This window comes from Neopsephotus bourkii, unplaced genomic scaffold (assembly GCF_033783945.1).
Source record: "Neopsephotus bourkii isolate Nb327-2 ecotype Australia unplaced genomic scaffold, CSIRO-AGI_Nbou_v1 NB_1792, whole genome shotgun sequence".
Classification (NCBI taxonomy): Eukaryota; Metazoa; Chordata; class Aves; order Psittaciformes; family Psittacidae; genus Neopsephotus; species Neopsephotus bourkii.
In genome coordinates, this window is record NW_026902266.1 from 4211537 (window position 1) to 4234697 (window position 23161).

Here is a 23161-nt window from a genome sequence, read left to right on the forward strand (position 1 = left end):
GGCACCAGCTGGGAAGGGCCGGTATGTCCCACCGCACACTGCTCCTGAGGCATAGCTGTCACTGTGGCCATGGGATGGGGCGCTCTGCCATGGTGGGGTCTGGGCTTGGGAAGCTGCGGTCTCTTCATTTCTCCCCTCCTTGGTGGCTCTGAAGTCTGCAGGCACCTTTGAGATGAGGTCTTGTGTGCTGGACCTGAATGGAGATCTTTTATTTTCCTGTTCGGTTTTCAGCATCCTCTGCTCAAGGAATGTTCTTTCTTGACACAACGCAGGTGCGGATGACACTGCACAGTAAAGATGCATCCCTATGGCAGCTGCATTAGTGCTGCTGCTCCTTCTCTTTGGAAGGAAAAAAGAGCAGAGATTTCCCTCTCCTAAGACGGCAGTGTCTTTCTCTTTAACATCCCATGCGTATGGGATGCACTTTGGTGAACTCATGTGTTGAACCTCAGGTCCTTCCTGTAGGACTTCCTGAAAACAGCCAAGGGGAAAAGAGGCCAGCGATCATCAGCCTCTGACACAGGGAGATGGCCGTGTCCGGAGGAGGCGGGATAATCCCAACATAGCGTGCTGTTAAGATGTGACCCTCCGAGTCCCTGCTTATTCTGACAGAGATGATGGCTGTTGTGCATCAAGGGGCCCTTGGAAAACTGGCAGCTTGTAGCCTTGCCTTACCCAGGTTCAGGGGCAATGGCATCTTATTCTTCATATTCTAGAGCTGTGTTTATTTCTGAGGATTGTATAAGCAGGTACATACAGATGAATATATATATATATATACTTACACAGCTGAGGGCCACTGAAATTGCTTGCCTAGATCAAACTGATAGCGAGTCTAGTCTGTACTATCGCTGGCCAATTTACATGGTCCAGAGGAGATTCTGATATGGGCTGGAGTGGAAGAATCCTGTCTTTGCCAGGGCCTCCTGCTGCACAGAAGCTGATATGAGGCCTGAGGCATAAAATGTTAGGATCCTTCATAAGACAGTATAAAATCTCTCTGAAGCTACCTTGCTGAGCAAACAATGTTGTTCTTACTCTCCAGAGCATCACTCTTCTCTTGGTCTATCAGCTGTGGCAAGCTAATCTGGATAGCATGAACTGTCTGATTGGAAAGCCTGCTTGGCTATTTTGTCACCATCAAACAGGAACATTTCTCCTCCCACGGCAATTTAATGCATCTAATGAATCAAGACCCTACCATCTACTGATCTAAAGATTGCATTGCAAAGGAGGGCTCCATGTGGGGCTGACTTTGGCAGTACACAGGCAGTGCTGAGGGACTGCTGTTAACTCGTGACTTTGCCAGACAGCATCAGAGAATAAACTAATGGGATGAGGACAGTTGGCGGTAACACAAATCATATGGGCACAGCTCCATGCACAATGTTCTTCATGGTCAGAGAGCTTGCAGGTATTGATCCTTATGTGTGATACACGAGGTTTGGTTTGCATAATATAGCCCACATGCTATTCACTGTCTGAAGCTTTTTTGGTTTGATAAGGCTGCTCTGGGGACTGAATCCTCCCACCTCTCCTCGCTGCTTGCAGGAGCTCATCTTGGATTTAAAGACAGTGACAAGAAACTTCAGCTGTAGCAAATGTGATGTCTTCCATGAAGCAGAGCAGTCTCTTCCCTGTTCCTGCCAGGCTCCTTTGCCTGCTGTCCATATAAAGTCTGAGGTGGAAATACTTGATTTACTTGGAAGGACTGGATCTTGAACACTCTGTGGTTTTGTCACATAGAAAGAGCAGAATCGCAACAATTAGTAGGGCTTCTGTCCTTTGTCACTGTGTATCCTCTGAGGTACAGATAGTCCAGCTGCTTGAAAGTGAGATGCTATCCATGTTCTCATTACTCCTCTTAATATTTTTCTAGCAGTGTTCTCTTTTCCTTGTATTGCATCCTAAAGCTTTAATTTCTTGGCTGATGCTGATGCGTGGACCTAATGGCACATTTCACTAAGCAAACCTGATCTCTGCTGCTGTGCGTGGACCACTGGGGTGGATCCACCAAATATTCCCTGCGTGCTCTTGCTGAGTCAGGGAGTACAGTATGCTCTTCTCAGGCCATAGGCTCAAAAGGTTTGCAGCAGGTAAGTGTCTTTTCATTAAAACCAAATAAAACCACACAAAAAAAAATGAACTGATGTTATTAGTTTGCTTTCTCGTGCTGATTTCTGATTGTCTTGGAGGTTTCTGCATGTCTGTATAAGCTGCCAGGAATGCTTGAACCTCAGTATTTCACTTGACTGCAGGAACTAGGGCCTCAAGTGGAATAACAAACACTGTGAGCTTTAACCTAAAACCTCAGGTTAGTAGCTAGTGTGGGTTGTGTGGAGGTTGTGGCACCGTGAACTTCCAAATGAAGTCTGGAGCCATGGTGGGTTTGCCCGTGCTTTGTTCAGGTTGTTATACTGTGACCGGGAAGTCCTGTGGACTTCTCAACCAAGCGTTTTCCTCATAACAATGTGTCACAGAGCACTGAAACAGGAATAAATACTGTCTTGTGCTCTTAGAGACTGACTTTAATCATAGGTTTGTTAGGGGAGACATGGGGTATGGTATGATGCTCTGGAAAGGTACAGTTCTGTCATCTGGTTGGCATAACTGGAGGAAAATCTGTGAAGTAATAAGATTGAGAGCAAAGAGGCTTGTAGCATCCTGCTTTCTATCTAATGAAATGTGTGATTGCAGTGAATTTAGCAGAGATGAGGTCTGAAGGAGGAGCTGTTGTTCCTGCTTCTATAGTTCTGATCCTTGTGCTAGTAGAAGACTTGGTATCACTTTTCTGCACCAGTTAATGGCCCCATCTATGTGGAAGCGACTGCCTGGTTTGCAAGGATGTTTGAGGATTACATACACCTGAAAGCCCTGCAGGAAAGGCCTGTTTTGTCACAAGGATGGCAGGAGACCTCTAAAAACGTGACTGTCAGCTATGAACGTACTGATGTCTGTAGTGGTGGTCCAGCACTGCCTGGGCATGGGGCTGGCTGGTGGTTCTGGTGAGATTCTGGCAGATGCAAAGATGTTGCTGTTCACAGCAGACCATATATAATGGACTGAGGCAGCCTGCATTTCTGGAGAGAACATGGGAATATGAATAAGGGGAGAGCTCTAAGACATCTTCTACAGCTTGTTGAAAGAATTAGCCTCTATCATGTGTGCTGGATGAAGGCTAAAGCAATGCAGCAAAGGCCTGAAAAATGTCAATTGCAGCTGTGCAATCAAGGTAACAGTGTCTGGCTGTTTATTGCTTCCTATCTCAAGCTCTTCAAAAGAATAACAAGCAGGATATCTGCAGACCTTGGGGGGAGTAGCACTGGCAGCTGTGTAGTGTTAAAAATAAGATTGTGGAATGTCTAGGTATGTTATTTAGGCTATGGAAAGCAAACCTTTTGGGAAACATCCAACTGTGTCTGGGCACAGCGAGGTGAGTCCAGCCTCTGGAAAAGGAGGGTTAGAAGCAAACCGCAGGCTAGCTGCAAGCAGTAGAATGGGTGTAGAGTGAGCTCGGGAGAAGTGCAGGTGCAGGGAGGCAGATCTAATGTGTAATACAGGAAAACTCAGTGGCCCTCACTGCTGTAGAAGCAAAACACCTTTCCATCTCATTCACAGAATCATCTCTGTGTAAGAGTAGTGCTTTTATCTGCCTCAGTTTCCACTCTGTAAAATCAAGAGGAGGAAAGCAAGCTCTTCTCCAGCTGGGAATTTAAGCTGTAGGTGACCTGTATGTCGAAGGCGTGCTTGGTGTTGAAGTTTTCTCTCTGGACAAATGGTCTGACCCTCTGTAAAATAAAACTGACTGGCTTATCTACTGGTGAGGACTGGCACGGCCATGCAGTGCCTCGGGAAGGTGAGCTGTACACCCGTGCAGGCAGCTGAGGTGAAGGCGAGAAGTGTAAATATTGCTGAGCCTTATTTTCACCATAGCTCTTGCCTGTGGCCCAAAGACCGGTTGTCTGTGGGGTGGGCCAGGCAGGCAGCAGAGCCATCTCACACTGCTGTGAGTCGCTGCAGGCTCCAGCTCCTGGCCTCTGCCCAGCTCCCCTCCTCTGCAGGTGCAGAGCTGCTGAGCTTTGCCCAAGGAGGAAGACTGGCGTCATCATCGTCACTGAGATAAGATAAAGTGTGACCGAATCCTTGTCACCCTTGGCAGGAGTGGCTGGATGCTGGCTGGGATTTGTGCAGCTCTAAGGAATAGCCAGGCACTGTGCCTGTGGGGAGGGTTACAAAGCCTCTTTAAAACGTGGAGACTTGATGCTGTATCTTCTTAGAGGAGTTTGCAAGATCTCTACTCCTTCCTCTCAGACACACAGAGGAGTAATCCTCTGCTCCAGTACAAATGCAGAAACCCCTTCGATTTAATGCATTTCCTATGGCACAAAAAGAGTCTTTTGCTTCCCATGCAAAATCTGTTTGCTCGCTCAAAGCTGCTAAATGCAAATGTACCACTTGTAGCTGTTTTCTATGGGAAGAATAATGTGGGCTTTATGTAAAGCATGAAGATAAGACCTCAGGAGAGCGGAGAGTAGAGCAATAAGCAGATTTGCACTGGAGAGAGGTCAGCATGGCTGTAGTTCATTCACAACCTGTTTCCGGACTCGTGAAGGGGGATATTTCAAGCTGTCAGTACCAAATAAATAAGCATTTAATAGAAATGGATTAACATTTACAAGTTCTGGGGGCTGGTCAGTTGTTCTTTCCCCACTCTCCTTACCAGCTCCCTGCTGCACTGAAGTGCAAGATCTGTGGTGACTGATACTTGGTGACTCAACCTGTTCTGACGCCTGGATCCCTTTCCTCTATTCAGGTTGGGCAAATAATGTTCAGTCTGTAATCGTGTTCAAGAGCTCTTGCTGTTGCCCTGGATAACAATACTTAGGTTGGCTTAATCCAATTTGATCTGAAAATCTGCTTCTCTGAACGATAAATACTGCATGTGAGGGGTGGTATTCAAGTGTCTTTACTAAATCAAAAACTTTTTTGGCATCAGTGGTCGAAGCCTTTTTCTTTGTGTACTGCCAAATGCACAGGATGTGTAGTATGGTTGAATTAGTATTACTATGGGAACTGTAACTTTTGTATTTCCTGACCTTTATCCATGTAATTTCATTATTTCATTTCATTAAGATGGCTCCAAAATGCTATTTATTTTGTTCTGGTCAGTACTAAGGGAAGCTTTATAAAGGAGCCCAGGAGGAGATTAGAAACAGGGCAGGCTGAATGGTGCAGAAAAGCAGTTTGCTCTGGGTTTTGTGCTGTTCTAGCAGCATCCTAGCTGAGACCATGGTTCAGTCAGTGTAAGCATCCCCTCTGCAGGAACAATAAACAAAATGGTAAGTAAACTCTTCTGCTCAGGGGCAGGTACCTGGTATGGGTGGGTTTGGGGTTTTTTGTTGTCTCAGCTACACTGTTAGAGCCTCCCCCAAAGGATGTGTGGTCCCGGGGCTGAGGCAAGGCTGAACCCTTGAGGACTGGAGAGGAGCAGAGATGCCTTCCAGCAGCACAGAGCCCTCTCATATGGCTTGGGGATGCTCACTAGCCCTGTTATACCTGCATTAAAGACAAATGTGACAGTTTGTAGTAGTCCTCATGTGCATGTTTTTAATCTGGGTTTTGAAATAATTTAAAAATCTTTGAAATTGGGAAGGACCCACCTTCACCTTTGCTTTCTGCAGGCCCCATCATTGCTTGCTGCTGGGAGGATGGTGCTATTTGGAGCTCCTCTGTTTGCAGGTTGATAAGGTCTCTGCTGTTCAGACACTGGGAATCTCAATGGGAGTCACTGGAAAAGTGGGTTGCTCTCTGTAGAGGCTGGGCTTGCCTGCTCATGAATTGTATGGTATGGCAAAGCTTGTTTGCTGGGCAAATATTATCCTTGAGGGCTGACACAAAGAGGATAGAGGGTGACATCTCTGGCTGCTTTAGCGAGGAAGTCCTGGGGTCTGCATCCCACCGTGGGGTATGTTTTACGGTGCTTTAGAAAGACGCTCCTTGTGCTGTCATCTTGCACTTTGCCTTTCTTTTTCCTAAGCTCTCTGTGCTTCACTTTGTGAAACAGGTTGCCAGCTATGTAGATGTTGAAGCAAACTTGAGACAGGATTTACAGGGGTAGTTTCCAGCTCTGTCCCTGTTGACATGAGGGAGATAGGCAGCTAGCTACTTACAAGAGAGGGTAGCTGCCGCTACATCTAGAGTTTCTCAGGGAAGGTAAGGTCAGTGTGAGATGAGGGATCATCTACTTTCTTTCCCTCTTGCCTAAGGCAGCTCAGAAACCAGCCCTTCTCCTTTATAGCTGCATTCAAGGCAGGATTACAAGGAATTTACCTTGGGAGCTTAGTGGCAAATTTTCTTGTGCTGCTTTCTGAACCCATGGCTGCTAGCCTACATTGGAAGGGGGATGAGATGCGTAGGGAGCATTGCAAACCACACCTCCTAGCTTGGACCTGCTCTGATCCTCTATTTACAGTGGCAGTGTTTGTTCTCCACCCGTTTTCTGCTGCGGAATATACTGCTGGTTCCAGGGAAGGGAAGCGATACTGTCCTGCCGCTCCAGGTACCTGGGGACACCTGCAGAGAGAGCAAATGGGGTGGAGGGGAGGGGAGGGAAGAAAGCCTCTCTGATTTGGGCAAGGAATTACTTGAGAAGGAGGTCTGGACGGCTTTGTAAGTTGCTGTGTCTCAGCACAGTTTCTTCCTAGGAACTTTCTGCTCCGACTTCCTGCTTTTGCTTTAAAGCAGCAGAATAAACCTCAGTGCAGTGTCACTGTATGCTACTGCACAGGAAAAAATGGTCATTATTCCCATGATGAAGGAAGGAAAATTTATGGATTGGTTTTCAGGAGCTGGAGGTGCTTAATTAACAGAGGGTTCATGCTTCAGCCCGGATCAGCCGAGGTCTTTGCAAAAGTGGAACTGAAGGAACTTGCTCTCTGATGTGGTTCTGCAGGTTGTTTAACTAATTCTATTGACTTATTGATTTGGGGAACTGCTGTTTTAGAGTAATAGCTGCAATGACTACATTGCAGTGTAAGGATTACTCAAAAGTAGAGGGGGAAAATAAGAGTTTAATAATATGTGGGGTTATAATGTTTTCTTATGAAATGGATGTCTTGAGCTGCTTAGGGTGAAAACTAAGGATTTTCTGCTGCATACTTTGTGAAGACTTAGAAAATTTTCTTTTAAAACATTCGTCAGGAATTTCTCCACTGTCTCTCATAAGCACACCTATGCCCCTCCCCCCCCCCCCTTTTAATCCTATATCAGTGTTTCTGCTGTGATCTTCTGATTCAGTGTAAGCTTTTGTGAGAGAGGGGAATATTCTGCCTTTGACCATCTCTCCTTCTCCCACCCCCTGGTAATTTCTCATTTCCCAGCACAGTTGCACAAGTTGAACAAAAGCACTTCTCAAACAGTGTCTGCTTCTGAGTTTGCTGCAAATTCTGTTCCTTAATTTTGACTGCTCCTTGCCCTAAACTGTGCCTGGTATGCAGGAAACATGTACCTTCCAATTGTTATCCCACTTCGTGGAAGAGCAGCTCAGGGCTTGTGGCTGCTTAGAACATTCTGTAGTTTTCTGTGTTGTAGAAATCTGAGGATTTAGTATTTTAGTGTGATGGTCCCCCCTGAATGTTTCTGGTATCATGTATGAGATCTTGGAATTCTTGTACATTAAGACCAATCCCTGTTCTTTTGGGAGAAAGAGTGGGTATGTTGAGTTCACCTGTGGTCCCCTCAAAGGTCTGACAGCCAAGAGGTGTCTGTTCACGGCATGGATTTCATCCTTCTCCAATGCACAGATTACACTGGTGTTTCAGGAAAGGTGTCTTCCCTAGCACAGCCAACATCTCCTCAGCTCACAGGAAGGGGCAAATCTTTAAGTGTATACCCACTGTTGTCAGGGTAGATCCTTAGCTCAGAGATAACCAAGTGTCACACACCTATGCTTATGGCCATTTTCATCTCTGAGGCAGAGAGTGGGTTAAGCATCTTCTTGGAAATTGGCTTCACCCAGCTGCCTCTGCTCTGTTTGTTGTTTTCATAGCATTTGCAGAAAGGTCAAACTGTCTATGGGTCTCACACATCGCTCCTGGGCAAAACCAATGCAGCATCAGCCACACAGAGGCTTCTCCAGGGAGCTGAGGTGCCTAGAAACCCTCTCCATACTCATTCCTACTCGTGAATCTTTGCAAACCACTTTTGTCCTTTAAGTGCATCTTGCAGATTAAGAGTAGTGATGTAAAGCTTGTCCTCCTGGTCCCATTGCTAACATACAGCCTAGAAAAGGTTATGGGGGTGAGATCACTGTGTCCAGTTCTCAAGATATTGGAGGTGAATTTCCTGGGATGAAGAAAAGAATTTCGTACTTTATGCATCCCCCTGCAGTTGTGGCCCTCTGGTTGACTAGGTTTCAAGTGCTGCAGAGAACTTGCCGGCTCCACTGGAGAAGAAATCACTGTCACTTCTATTCAGTAAGCAGTGTGAGTGGGTGCTTCTCCAAAAAGAAGTTTCTCCTTTGAAAAGATACTGGGTGGTCTGATGTTCTGGTTTGATATTTCATCTGTGCGTGTGTATGGTGGGGGAGCTATTTGAGGACAACATAAGGCTATGATTATTTTGTTTGTATGAGGCTGATTTCAAGACCAGGAATCTTGATCAACAAAGATAAGGCTCTTGCTCAGTTCTGTGGTACTTCAGTTGAGATGGGATTGTCACAGGATTTTTAGCCTTTGCACAAAGAGGACACTAAAGTGGCTGAGGAAGACTTGCAGCTGGCCAGAAGGGGCTTGAGCTCAGGACAGTGGGTGGCTGTTGGAAAATTTAATGAAGAAGTGACAGACAAGACCAGGAGCTAACTAGGGGCAGCAGTCAACCTTTCTTGTTCAGCACCCCAAGGCTGGGTGGCAGAAAGATCATCCTCCATGAATCCAACACCACTTGTATCCCTCCCTTACAACAGAGGTGAAAACTAGTGACAAAGTGCCTAGAGAGGGCAATTGACTTACATGATTCTGCTGAATGAGAGTGCACAGGTAACAGCAGCCCAAGAGGGTTCCTGTTGAGGTTAGACAAGGTGCATGGCTTATCATAAAGAGATTCAGCTTCTTGCTGGAAAGGAAAATCTTTGTTCTAGTATTGCGTAGCTAGAATCTGAGAACTCCAAGGGGGGAGTCTGAGCTGAGTTTGGCACCCAAGTTATGGGTCTGATGGCAGTGATAGTTGTGGGGAGAATGGCTCCCCTTTGGCTGATGGAGTACCATATCCAGTTCATAGGACTGTCCTTGGTGAAAAGGTAGCAAATGCTGTGGTCCTTTTAGCGGAAGACTTTGAGGGTGGCTCCTGTTGATGAGGAAAGAGCTTCTATTCATGCTGGGGAGCAGCCAGGCTGAACCAGCACTGTGTCTCCAACAGTAGCCAATGGCAAATACCCTCATCTTCCCAGCTTGAATGTGTAATGATACTTTCCCAGTACACTTTTCTGTCTGTTTGTGGCGCAGACCAAACAGCATCGGTCCTTTATAAACAAACTTGGGGAATAAGAAACCCAGCCACTTCTGCAGCCCATGAACTCCTGTGACAGCCTCAGCATCCCATGTCAGCAAGCCCCATGTTTTAATGGTTTGCAGAGAAGTGCCTCCTCCTGCTTGATGTGCAACTACCACCACCTATTTTATCTGAGGCTTTCTTAAAAGATGATAGTGACTGAGGACAATTCTTCATCATCTCTGCCATTCAGGAACTGGATACGCAGGCAACTCACAAAAACCCAGCTTTTGCATTTGAAGCTTTGTGTATCCATTAGAACCTTTTATCTATTCGTTCAACAAAAGGCTGTTTCTGTGTAGTATAATTTTGCCCTTGAAGTGTTTCCAGGACACTGGCAGAGTGTCTAACTCACCACCAGCACAGGAATAAGGTGTGTGTGCCTTTCAGCCTGAGTTTTCTCTGCAGGACACCAAGTGTGGTTGCATTCCTGAGAGCTGGGGGAGAACCTCATATACCTGTGCCTCTGCTGCTCTCGGAGTGTGAAAGGAGTCTCCGCAGCAGCATTTCTGCTCATGTGTCCTTGCTGAGCTGTAGTAGCCAAGGTGTTGCTTATCATGGGTAGAGTTTTCCTGAATGTCATCTTAGCTGTTCAATAGCCAATGGCATGAGCCCAGCAGAAGACTTCTGGTTGTTGTCTCTGGTACAACCTGCTCTGCACCCAAGTGCTCCCTTTGTTAAAGGGGCAGGTAAGGCAGGAGGAGGTTGCCAGCAATGTTCAATTAAACAGGCTGAGGAGCTGCCCCGGATTTATGTAATTTCCTGTAAAGACTATCTGAAGAGCTTTGAAATGCCAGCTTAGATCTGGAACTTGTCTTCCTTCTGGGGCCTTCCTGCCTGCCACACCATCCCTTGGAAAAGGAGGGTTCCCAGTCGTCAGTTTCCACTTTGATTGAAAAATCATCCAGCGTGTCTGATGTCAAGAGCCAAGCCCTTTGTCTTTTCCCACAGCTCAGCTGGCAAAGAAAGTTTGTTTGGCTCCTGCCTGCCTGGCCTGTAGGTATCACCAGCAGAGCAGAGCACTTACTCTGCGGTCAACATGTTTGGTGTTACACAGGTGTAATCTTCCTACTTGCAGCATCTAACTCCAACTTCATAGCACTGTTCCGCTGATGTGAATCAAGACTGTATTACCTCTTCACAGCTAAAATATCCTGTCTTTCTCAGTTATGTTCTAGAGCTCATTGTCTCTGTTCTTGAACAACCACATATTTGTGGTAGAACATTAACAGCAGTGGCATCAGTGGGAAACTCAATACTGCTCAGAGCCTTTTCCACTTGACTAGTGAATGATGTTTACTTACAGCTGGCTAACCGTGTCCATTGTGGATGTGCAGCACAATCTCCAGCCTATGAAAATACAATGAATTATTCTTCTTGATGCCACAGGTTTTTCCATTCCTCTGCTGCTTTGGTATATTAGATGAATCCTTACGTTGTGTTGTATGAGATGTTGCAATGTTCTGTTCTGTCTCTTAAGAAACCTGTAAACTGTTATAAAGTGAAGGAATTTGCAAAAATTAGTTGGTTTTAACCTAGTTGTTGCTATTTGTCATGTCTGATTGCAGACATGCTCTTTATTTTCTCAAAAATCAGCTATGTGCTAGTTGTATTGACAGATCCCAGACCATTAGCTGCTTATGGAAAAATTATGGTTTGGATTTTGCTTTTAATTGCTGAGAATTAACTTTTGGCCCAAATACTGTTAGAGGAAAAACTGGTGCTTTCTCTCTCCACTCCCCAAGCAAAATAATCCAACAAAGCTAAAACCCCAATTAGTAGGAGCGGTTCCAGTGCAAACACACGCCTTCAAGGTTTGCAAGTGCTGCGACACTGCCAGTGTGAGAGAGCTGAAAAGCGTCACTGGCTTGTGATGGGCATAGCTGGAGAACATGTGGGTGTGATGGAGGACTTGTGGCAAGTTCTGGGGGAAAGAGCATTGGTTTGGTGTGTTGCGGTTACCTATCTGTGTTGAAGACTTCTTACACTGATGGTCCTTGGCATGTGTTGGTGCTTTCTGTTGTGCTGTTGAATTGGGAAGCATCAGTGAATGCAGTTTTAAGAAGTTTATTTGTTCATCTCTTGAAATAAGAACAGAATTGTTACCAGTCTCAAGGTGTTTGCAGATAGGCGCATAGAGTCTGCATCAAACAAGTGCCTCTGTGGCAAGTGTTTTTAGAAAAGATCAAGAAGTTCATATGATAAGTTCCTCTTTGCTGAACTTCAGTGAGGGAAATAGTGAACTACAGCAGAGCATGTTTCTTTAAGATGCTAGTCGGAATGACTGAGCCCCTTGCAGCTGCCTGTGTTTCTGGGATATACCTCTATTGTACTGGCATATCTCATGATGTAGTCATCCATCGATATTGCAGCATGGGTTAGCTCAGGGCTATCAAGCTGGGCTAAACTCTTGATGAGTAAACAACACAAAGGTTCCTGGATTCATTCCCATTTCCTTAAAGGGATACAATGAAGTGCAGGCAATTAAAAAAGAGAGAGAGAGAGAAAAAGTGAGTGAAGTGTAGCTCTAGATATTACACCTGATTTCAGGCTCTCTGCCCAGGGTGTGGATGGGTTTCTCAGGTTTTTGTTTTTTTAAGAAAAAAAACCCCAACCTCATAAAACAATTGAAGTTTTTCTATTTTTTCAGTGTATTTCTTTTCCTGCTGTTCCCTTTGGGAAGGGAGAACCCAACAACCACCCAAACAAATTCCAAACAATGGAAACAAATTTCCTAGAGAAAGGAAAGAAAAAAAATGAGTTTTGAGCAAAGTACACTGTGGAATAACTCTGCTCTGCTCCCAGCCTTGTCAAGCACTGCGCAGAGCCTGTTAAAACAGTTTTCACCTAATGGGTGCCCTGTTTCTTTGAGCAGTTTTTGGAACTTCAGCCTGTGTGGAAGCCAGTGTAACATGGGGGTCAGTGCCATTCCTTGGCAAGACTTCTGCTCCTCAGCTGGTCAGATTTGCATGGCTGTGATTTTGTCAATGCATTTAGAGTATGTACTTTTGCACGCAACTAGGATAGTAATAGTAAATACGTGTATTTGATCACTGAATCTCACAGTACTATAAAATCCGAGATGGGTAGATGTGACTGTGTCCTACAACCAATACTTTTTATAGTAATTATTTGCTTTCAAAACACTGGGAGGGAAAGGAAGGTAGAACAAGCAGAGCAAATGGCATATGTTTGATATAAAATGGCATAAGGGCCTGTGAAACTTTTATTGCCCTTTTCTCTTAAAACATCCTTGTTACTCAGCTGCTCCCAAGTGACACTCCCATTCCATGACCAAGCAACAGATGCTTTGTAGTACCACGTCTCGGCATGCTTTTGCAGTGCATTTGTAATTTGCTGAAGCAACAGGCTTCTGCTGCAGGCATCCCTTACCCCAGCCCTTCATCTCCTTCTCTTTGTGTCATGTCTTCTCATGCATGGGATCAAACCTGTCTCGTGCAGCTATGCATCAAGAGCTGGTAAATGCACACATAACCACCTGGTGAATTCCTTCCTTTAAAGCTGTAAGACACTTTTTCTGCACTAGGACTAGAAAGGAAAGGGGGAGGAGGGGGAAGTTCTTCTGATGTGTTTAAATAAATGGCTTAAATATTTAGCTTTAGTATGGGGGTGGTTTTGTTGTTTCTAACAATATTGTCTTAGGCAGAGATACAGGAGGATGTCTTCTGGGAAACTTCCTGGCAAGTATTTGAGCACTTTAGTTTGTGGTATACCTTGGACACTTACTATATACCTATAATGATTCTTCCTTAATATTCCTTTCTACCAACATTTCACCATAAATTCAACGGTACAGGAAAGCAAAAACCTGCTTTCCCTTACAGCTCTTCAGGATCCAAATGCTGGAATTGCTCTGTAATCCTGGGTAAGCCACTTAGCCAGTTGTGCTTGTTTTTTTCTGCCTTGGTTAACTGTTGTTTCATTGTCCTGCACTGGGGCACGACTGCTAGGAATGCTGTGTGTTCAGCGTGTCTACAGTGCCCTGCAGTGACTGGGGTCATCTAAGGACCAGCTGTGGAAAATCTGGCAGCACTCCCCACTTTCCTTTCCTCCTTGTCATTGGGTTGTGGAAAAAAACATCAGACAAATGAAGTTGTCATGTGCACATGGTGGTGACAGTCATCACCTAGATAAGGGCTTGGATGCTGATAGCATTTTAGCTGTGACTTTTCTGTACCCATTTGACACTGCTTATTGCTACAAGAAGCAGCTTCCTGAGACAATAAATTGGTACTTTGAAAGTAGAATCTTCACTTTTCAGGAAAAGCACCTTGGGTCAGTTCCTCTGTGTGTTGAAATTTGCAGTTTCTTCAAGGTCTGTGTTCAAGTTTTTAGTTCTTCAGTTTTGAGGCTTTGAAACTATTTTGATGCTTGAGTTTCTTATGTAATTATCAGTCTCCAGGAACTGAGTCTTAAAATAAAGTGCCAGCTGTCACAAGCATCAGAACCAAACTAGAGGAGCTGACAATCTATAAGCATAGGCAGGTGATGTGACTTACCCAGGGCCATACGGCAAACTGAATCAGGATTAGAATTCAGGTCTTATGCTTCCCCAAAGAATACCGTGCCCATGGGATCCAGCTGACTTTCTGGCACAGTTTTGCACAGGATACTGCAGCTTATGCCTCAGGTGGTTAAAACACGTGTTTAAGACTGGTCTTAGTTATCTCTGTGTAGAAATACAAGACCTGGTGTTAGCTGTCTTTACTGGCAGTTGCATTTCCTATTCTGTGCTGTGTCTGAGAACATCCATGTTTGCTTTCCAGGCTCTGGGAGAATTGTCTTGCAGGAGCAGGTCAATTGCTGGCCCCAGCACACACTGTGGCAGGAAATACCTGGTGTAATCCACAGGTCCTGAAGACTGGCTTTCTCTCAAGCTCTGTATCAGGTTGTTCAGGTGTTGGACACTGCCCGTATCTTGCCTGTGCAATGTCAAAGCTGACCTTGAGTGCAGGCAACCAAACCTCTGGGGGTGTGGAAAGGGGATTGCAGCAACATTACACTCTGAGGCTGACCAGGGCGATTGGAGCCCATTGGTGCCCCCATGGCACTTCCATCTTCCTGGTGGATCTCGAGGCCTTGGTAGAGGAGTTTTTGGTCTGTGGCATGGTTTTGAGCTGTGAAGGTGGCAGGAAACATTTGAGTTGAAGCTGGGACTCTCCTGGAGTGGGTGCTGGGCAAACCGTGTACCCAAACATTTGAAACAATCCCATGAATCTTTGTCAGCACCTACTGATTGCAGCAGGCACCCCATGTCCATCCGTGTGTTCATGTGAACAGTGGATGTTTTCATACAGATTCAAAGGGAGGCTGGGCAAGTGTCTTGGAGGATTACAGAGGAACCCTGTGGCTCTGGAATTGCCCCAGGCTGACAGTGGTCAGAAGCTTTCAGATCTCTTCAGGGAAGCCTCTGAACCTCTGTGCTTGCCCTGCTGTAATTTTTTCCTCGTCAGCCATTCACAGCCACTGTTGAAGGCAAAACACTGGGCTGGATGAGCTCATGACCCATTGTGGATGTTCTTATGATGGAAATTAACAGCCCAAGATGCAGAGATTGTCCGACTCCAGGCTATGTGTAGAAATTAATTCACAACTGGTGCTGACTCAATGTCTACCTTGTCCTGCCACAAGAGACCTTGAAAAATGCATCCTGTCAGGAAGTTTTGTTAACAACCCCTAGCTTTGTCACTGGAGAAGGCTTGGCTACATCTCACTGGGGAAGCCTGGCAGGCTTGCCTGACCAAAAGCATTAGCTGTCCATACCTATCTTTGCCTTATCCACTTGTCCAGCAAGAGTGCCCCTTTCCAAGCTATCTTTGTGCACCCAAGCCAGCTCTGCTGGCCTCACTTTTGGTACCAGTCTACAGCTTTAGCACTCTAGTGACCTCAGCCTCTTTCAAAGTTGTCTTTCAGTGATGTCCTGAATCTTGCTGATGAAGCTGTTTCCCCAGTAGTTTGCAGTGATGATCTGTGACTGGGGAAGGTATGACAGTGATTATTAGACTGAGATCTGCTTTGTGTCTTACCTGCGTTTATACTCTGCAGTGCCTTTACAAACAGGGATGGAGATGAGGAGCGTCTCAGTAAAAGACCTCTGGGAGAGAAGACCATCAGAGCTGCAGTCTGTTTTTGTTGCTGGGGATCTGTCTTATTTGATGTTTTGTTTCTCTTCTAATGCTGCCTCACCATTGAAAGAGCCACATCTGGCTTGAGGCCACTTGAAGCAGCTTGAACAAGTGACTCTGTCCTCCAACCGTTCAATTAATGGGCTTGATCTTTCCCATGTGAGTGAAATCTTTTCAGACTCTTGTCCTGTCAGGCTCCTAGCTCTTCCAATTAAGAGGCTTTTAGCTTAGCCAACATTTGGGAGCTACAGCTGGGCTTTTGATAAAACGAGGGGATGCTAGAGGTAGGGATGTAATGGGTCTGATTTCAGCTTGCAAATATGTCTTGGAAAGAACAGAACATCCTCCTTGTACAACCTCTTGTTTGCTGCAGCAGAGCTGGGAGGCATCAACTGCGTGGGCTGCTCTGGCTTTTGAAATAGAAATGATGAAGCTAATAATAAGAAAGTAAAATTATCTCTACTTCTGGGGACCTCAGTGTCTCTTGGGCAGGCAGAGGGATGTTTCAGAAAACACGTCTTACTTGTGCTTTCTCTTATTCTGGCTGTTTTCTGCAATGCTGTCGTGGCTCTTGCTTTGAACTCCTGTTTCACTTCCTCCTTTGCTGCTGCCTGCACTCACCATCTGGTACAGGAGCTGCTTGTGCTGCAACTGTGGCTTTGCAGAAGGAATGGATCTAGCAAAAAGCTTCATCAAGGTGGCCGGTAGCAGCCAATAATTATCATTCATCGGTGTGGCCATGTGGTTCCTCACTGTAATCACCTCTAAAATCTATGCAGCAGAAGGTATTTGGGGTTTTATTTTTAATTTCAAGGCCAGTGTTGCAACCTTTCCTTCAAAGTGAAAAGTAAGCTGGGGTTTTTTCAGACTTACCATGAGAAGCAAGCTGACCGCCCATCTAATGGATAGAATCAAGCTTTAGTCTCCAAATTTTGATGCAGTGGCTCTATCACACATAAAAATAAAGCTTGGTAAGAGAGTTTGTTTGAGAAAGAGCAAAAGAGACACCCGCTGCCTTCTTGCTGTTTTTGCTTTCTTCCCTCCTTTCCTCTAGACTATTCCCCAAGGCTTGAGCCCAGCTCTGTGTCCATTTCTTGCCAGGGATGTCTACTTCATTAGAAACACAAAATAGTACCCATTTATTGGTAGTCTTCTGCAGAGTTTCACATAAATATCTTCTCAAGTGACAGTAAATGGAGGTGCTCTGAAAAAACACCCATTTGAAAGGGGGAGCAGGGTGTTCTGCTTGTTCTCTGAAGCAAAACCACTCTCTGGCTCACAGACCAGCAGTAATAAATGGAGTCAAATAGCGCAGTACATAATTGCCTTCGCCTTTTGTGTCAGCTTCATATAGTTCTCGCATGTGACAGTCTTCCTGGCCATCCTGCTCTTTATCCTCCCATTGTACTAAGAGTGCAAACAGAATTACCTTGTTTGTTATCACAGCATCTGTATGTAGCTTTTAATTTCTTAGGGATTAAAAAAAACAAGCCGACAACCCTCAAGCCCTCTTTGGCTAGCACTGTTTAAATGTGCTCTCAGCCTGCTTGCACAGCTCACTTCTGCCCTGCAGTGCAGCACACAGATCTGCAGAAGTCTAAAGCAGTCAGTGCACTGAGGTTTAAGGAATGTGGTGGTGTTGTTGAAGAAAAGCTGTCTGGAGGGTGCTACGTGGCCTCAGTAAGTTGGTAGGTGGGTTGGGGCAGGGAAGCGTTCTGTGCATCTTCTCAATGACAGTGCTGTGCTTAAAGGGGTGCTCTTGTTCCTAGGCTTTTTGGTTTAGGTACTTGTAAGAATGGGAATTATTTTATTTGGCCTCTGAAATCTCTCTCCATAGTTTTGTGGTTTCCTTCCTATAAAGGTGAATATTTCAGATTAAAATTCTATTTGGCAGCTTACGAGCACTCAGAACAGAGGCTGGAAGGCAAGGGGGGCAGGAGTGCCCTGCTTATTAAATTTTTCCCAGTGGAGGCATTGCCTGACCTTTCTTTGTGCTGTAAAAACATGACAGGATATGAAGTTTCTATTTGGGGAGTGTTAACAAGAAAATGTCAGAGGGAGAAGGCAAGCCAGGGGATCTGGGTGGGAGAGGGCTGGGAGAGACATTCCTTCTCTTTCCTCCATCACCTGCACAGATCTTTCTCCTATCTGCCGTTGTCCTGCTCTGGGTTCTTGTAGTTGTGAGGAAGATTTGGTCTTCAAAGGCGGTGCAGAAAAGCAACAGGAGGAGGAAAAGCACATGTTATTGCCAGAGGAACCAAGACCAGAGAGAACCATCCTGGTCAAGGCATTCAGGGAGCTGTGCAGTAGCTGAGAGCAGGCCCTGCTCATGGTGTGCCAGGCCCCTGTCTCAGCCCTTCTCCCATGCAGATTTACCTGCAGGCTTTAATATTCCCCTCTTATCCTCTTGTATCAGCTGAAGCCTTCCCTTGGCACCTGGCTTTCACCACCAGAGAACTTGGACTGCCCTGTAGGTCTGAGCCAGAGGAGGAAAGATGGCAAAAGAGCATCCTTGCTCCATGCATGGTCTGGAGGCCATCAGTATGGAGGATAACGGCTGTGTGGTAGGCTTGGTGACATCCATGTTGTGTACAGTGTGTAGCTATGTGTGGTGTGTACCTCTGACACAAGCTCCACACACCCCCAGTAACAGATCATAGAATCACAGAACAGTTTGGTTTGGAAGGGACCTTTAAAGATCATCTAGTCCAGATACAGACACTGAATATTGTTCTTTCATACTAACAAAGCATGTAACCAGATGATGCATGGGGTGGAAGTGGAAGGTCACGTTTGACTGGGGTTTCTGTTTCCTGCCCTGCAGCTCTTCCATTTGCTCTTGCCCTGGGAAAAAAGACTTTGAGAAGATGGAGAACCAGAGTGGAGCGCTCTTGGGATACGTCCGATGGGAAGGAGAAGAGGAAGGGGATGAGGAGGATGGGGTGGCTCCTGGTGCTTCTCCTTCCAGGCAGATGAGCAAACTGGAAGATGTGCAGGTGGAGATGCTTGAGAAGGCAAGGGAGCTCTTCCAGCTGTGTGACAAGGATGAGAAGGGTTTTATCACCAAGGTGGACATGCAGGTGAGGGAAAGAAGTCCTTCCTGTGGGGGAGCTGTAAAGGCAGGGGTGGCAGAAGAGAGGAGAATGTTGGGTATCTTTACTTTTGACAAGGGTGGATGTGCAGGTGGGCTGTGTCTCAGTCAGGTTTCTGGGAGCAAAACTCTGCCACAGCCAGCTGCTAGGAGCCAGAAATCCCAGTAGGGCCTTGGACCTGCGGGGAATTCCTGGGACAAGCGGGACAGCAATTTCAAATTTTTAAGGAATTCATAAAATTAAAAAAATTTGCAACAGTTCCTATGAGCATAAAGCAAGCAGTGGGTGGGAAATCTGGGGAGGGGAAAGCTTTGGTTTAATTTGAAAACCGAAACAACCTCCGAAATTCCCCCACAGTCAACAAGGGGAAGAAAACCCACCAACCTCTTAAACAAAGCTGTGTATCTTCTTTGTCTCAATCATAGCTAAAGCCTGAGCTCAGAAACTCACTTTAGGCCTGACCTGTAACTTTGCTGTAGAATGATGTTTTGCTGGTTCCTGTTAAGAACAGTATTTGTTAACAGAATCTCTGTAGTTCTTTCTTAGTTTTGTTTTAATGGTTTATCAGGAAGGTTACATGTGGATTATTTTTCTCCTGTCCCATCTTTCCCACCATCTATAATAAACACTTGGCAGGCCCATGCTGGTTTAATTACTGACTCACTTTGGTTTGGGTTGTGTGATACCTAATTTTGTGTGGTTACATTAATAAATATTTACTAAGCTTTCACTTAAAGCTGCATATTTAGCAGACAGTAAGGAGGTTTTAGCCTACCCATCTTGTTATCTGGAAGCTTTTTTAGGTGCCACTTCACATTATGTGTTCTGCACATGTATTATGAAGGGAAGTCTCTCTCTGCTCTTTGTCTGTGTTGTGGGAATAATGATATGGTCCTAACAGGCAGAAGATGACAAAAGAAAGCTAATTCTCTGTTATGGACTGAACATTTTGATTATGATTTGTAAGATTTCCTGCAAGAGCTGGGAACTAAATCCAGACACCCACAAGTCTGTCCTCCCTCTCTGGCCAAAGAGATGGAGCTGGTACCTGATGTGTCCAAAGAGAGCTCTCTTAGTAGCAGCAGTGGTCACAGGAGGCTGGCAATACCCCAGGGAGCAGCAACCTTTGGGTAGGGGTGGAGGGAGGCAGGCAGTGAACTACAGGCAGTGGCTGCGAATTGCAGGAGGAAGAAGGTTGAGCTCCCTCCAAGGAAAATAACCCAAAGTTCTCTCTCTGCAGTCATGCTTGGATCACCAGTAATGGAAAGTGTCGCTGTATCAGTTGGTATTTGCGTCATCACTTGGTTGTACTGGCAGACTACCGCATCCTGCTCTGGATGCAGTGCTGAAAGGGCACATCACTGTGGGCCAGAGCTGAAGATGGCAGGGACAGGAGCTATTCACAGGGAAGACTTGAGTCTTTTGTTCGTTGTTTTGTCTTTGCAGCGGCTCCAGAGTGAACTCCCCCTAACCCTTGAGCAACTGGAGACTGTTTTTGACAGCTTGGAACAGAACAATAAGGGATACCTGACACCTGTGGAGTTCAGCTTGGGGCTAGGTAAGGACTGCACAGAGGCAGAGGAAAGAAAATGTCCACCTGTGACATGATATTTTATGTTCTGCTGAAGCTGTACTAGCTATGCAGGGCAATGTTCCGTGCTTATGTGAATATCACTGGAGAAGATGTGTGTGCAGTACTGTTCTCCCCCTTCCTGAGGCTTTGTGTTGCCTTCTTTTGCAACTGTTACCTGCCTACCTGGTAGAGCCAGCTTCCAAACACCTCCTCCTGGAGATGGTACATACTTCAGCTTGTATCTGGTTGTATGATCCACAGTTGTTCATCTCAATAAGGACCTTTGCTGGATGAGAGGACAGAAATATGCCTTTTGGTAACTGTCTCCAGCTGGTAGCAGTGCTGTTCAAGGATAGTAGGAGTCCTATTAGTAGGCTCTCTGTGTTCCCAGATCTCATTGTCTAGCACATTTGTCCCAGATATAGCCATAGATGGACATCAGGAGGGTACCTGCCTCAATGCCATTGCTCATAGAGATAGGCAAGATTTCTCTTTGTGTCAGCCCCCAGTTGTCAGGTACCACCTGGGTTGGCATCCTGGCTCCATGGGACTTGCTTCAGTCTAGGTAAAACACTTCATTTTTGCATTCATTTGTGGTAATTTTTCTGTGTCTGGCTTCATTGAAGTCCTTTTCAGACTTTGCCCCTAACTCAAGAGTTTGGCTTACATACTGCTGTCTTCCTTCTGGAATGTCTGGGGGCAGAAATCAAGGGAAGCTGCAATCAAGTGTATTTCTAGAGAGGGCTTCTTGCATGGCCTCTGAGAGGTTACAGGGTACATTTGCACTTCTGACAAAAGAGCATGCATTTAAATTGTTCAGTTTAAAGCGACCTGAAATCCTTCTAGGATGTCAAAATAACCTTCAGGCCATTCTCTACCTCAATTTTCCCAACTGTAAAAGAGATAATGAGACATAATGACTCTAAAGCAGTCACCCAAAGTGCCTAATCTAAGCCTATCACCTTAATTAACTATCTGAGCCTCAGGCTTACTCTGAGCTGAGTAGGGCCCTTATCTCCATATAGCAGGTTTTTTCTAGCAGCACATTTCAACAGTGGGAGAGAAGCGGCTGAACACTGGACATACAGAACTAAGAACCATAGAATCATAGAATAGTTTGGGTTGGAAGGGACCTTAAAGATCATCTAGTTCCAACTTCCTGCCATGGGCAGGGACGAGAGTGCAAGATCACCCTCAGTAAAATATATCTATAAATTACACTTTGAGGTACACAAATAGTGAATATTTTTTCCCTTAGAGCAGCTTCCTGTTCTCATGTGTGCTCTGAACATCCTTGGCTCTTTGCCTTGTAGTCGGGATGTCATTTATGCCTTTTGAACCAAGCAGATATGTTTTGGAAAGGAAAAGTAGCTGCTGATGGAGGTCTGACCTCTGTATGCAGGAAGGGGGCCTGCATTTTGAGTAGGATTGCTTGATTTGTTTCTTTGAGAATTAGTTCCCAGCACAGTATTTGTCACGTGCCTTGCATAGCATGAAGTTCTCATGGCATTAGTGTCTCTGCATGAAACAGGATCCAGATAGCTGGAAGCCATCCATACGTGGGATGGGGCAGGAGGGAGTGCTCAGGGTGGAAGTTCATTTTGTTCAGACACTATACACAATCCTAGCAAGAGGCGGTCCTTGTCCTGTAGCACTTGAATCAGAACAGATGTAGCACATGAGAAGGGAGGGGTAATGATCTCGCTTTTTTAAGCTGGGGACTTGAGGCATGGTGTTATTCAGTGCTGGGCTTGCAGTCGCAGAAGCAGCTTGTGGGACCATTAACAACTGAACCCTCAGTGCTGCTCCATGGGAATGAAGTGACCTAATGCTGCATGCTTTACATGCAAGGGTGGTAGATCATCTTCACACAGATGTGAGCAGAGCCCAGACAGCCTGTTGTTTGGCTGGGAGCCAGTTTCAATCCCAGCACTGCAGACTGGACACTGACATCACCCAGGATGTCAGAAGAGAGAGTCCTTACTGACCAGGAGCTGTATTCTACACCAGCAGCATGCAGGCAGCTTCTCATGGAGCTCTGTCAAGCTGCCATATAAACAGCTTATTAAATGACATCCAATTTGACATTCTTTATTCTCCTTCTTCCCTCCTTTTTCCATTAGGAAAGTTAATAGGGATTGAATTGTGTCAAGGGGCTGGGAGAATGGATTGCTCCAGACACGAGGAGACTTTTGAATCAGGCTGGTCAGATGACTTGAACTCAGCAGATGATGATGAAGAGAAACGATTCTGTTCCATGATGGAGCAGCTCGGAGCAGTCCAGATGTTTGAAGAGTAAGTAGAGGAGTCACATGGCATGACTTCTAACATGTTTTGATCTTGCAATACTAAAACTTCAAAGTGCCAGCAAAGATCAAAGATGTGAACTGAGTTGATTGCTCTCTGAAGCACTTCTTGGGATTTCTGTACTGCTACCTTGGGTTTTCATGCACTTGGTAATGAATGCAGTGAAGTCTGGGGTTTCTCATCAGTTATCAATTACTTTTAGTGCAGTGCTTTTTGCAGAGTTTCCCAAACTAGAGTCCATACCACAGATGTAAAATGTAACAATGGCATGGAAGCCCATCTGCACACAGCAAATGAAAAGGAGCATGTGAGGGTTAGACGAGGTAAGGAGGATTAAGTGTGCTGTCTGTTCCAAAATGGTGTGTGACTGTTCACATATGTTCAGACAATCTTAGCTCTGAAAGTTTCTGTGAAGGATCTGTGCTCAAACTGCTGCTTGTGACTGGGTTGATCTTGAAGAGTGTGGAAGGATAAACTGGGCAACAGATGCTCACCTG

The 23161-nt window shown here is 45.6% G+C and overlaps 1 protein-coding gene across 8 annotated transcripts in view; it reads left to right on the top strand.

Annotated features, from left to right (window-relative positions):
- Positions 1-23161, top strand: part of CRACR2B (calcium release activated channel regulator 2B) — a 46925-nt gene that overhangs the window by 783 nt on the left and 22981 nt on the right. For 5 of the 8 annotated variants that reach the window (XR_009729577.1, XR_009729575.1, XM_061380268.1 and 2 more), the window contains exons 2-4: positions 18517-18772; positions 20231-20342; positions 22481-22652. Coding sequence is in view for 6 of the 8 variants with exons in the window: in XM_061380268.1 (XP_061236252.1) it covers positions 18517-18772; positions 20231-20342; positions 22481-22652 (540 nt within the window). In the remaining 2 variants the exon portion in view is untranslated. Of the gene's footprint in view, positions 1-5786; positions 5846-6333; positions 6560-17268; positions 17385-18516; positions 18773-20230; positions 20343-22480; positions 22653-23161 lie in introns of those variants that run through there. The other 3 variants (XM_061380273.1, XM_061380271.1, XM_061380272.1) reach the window with 3 other exon arrangements.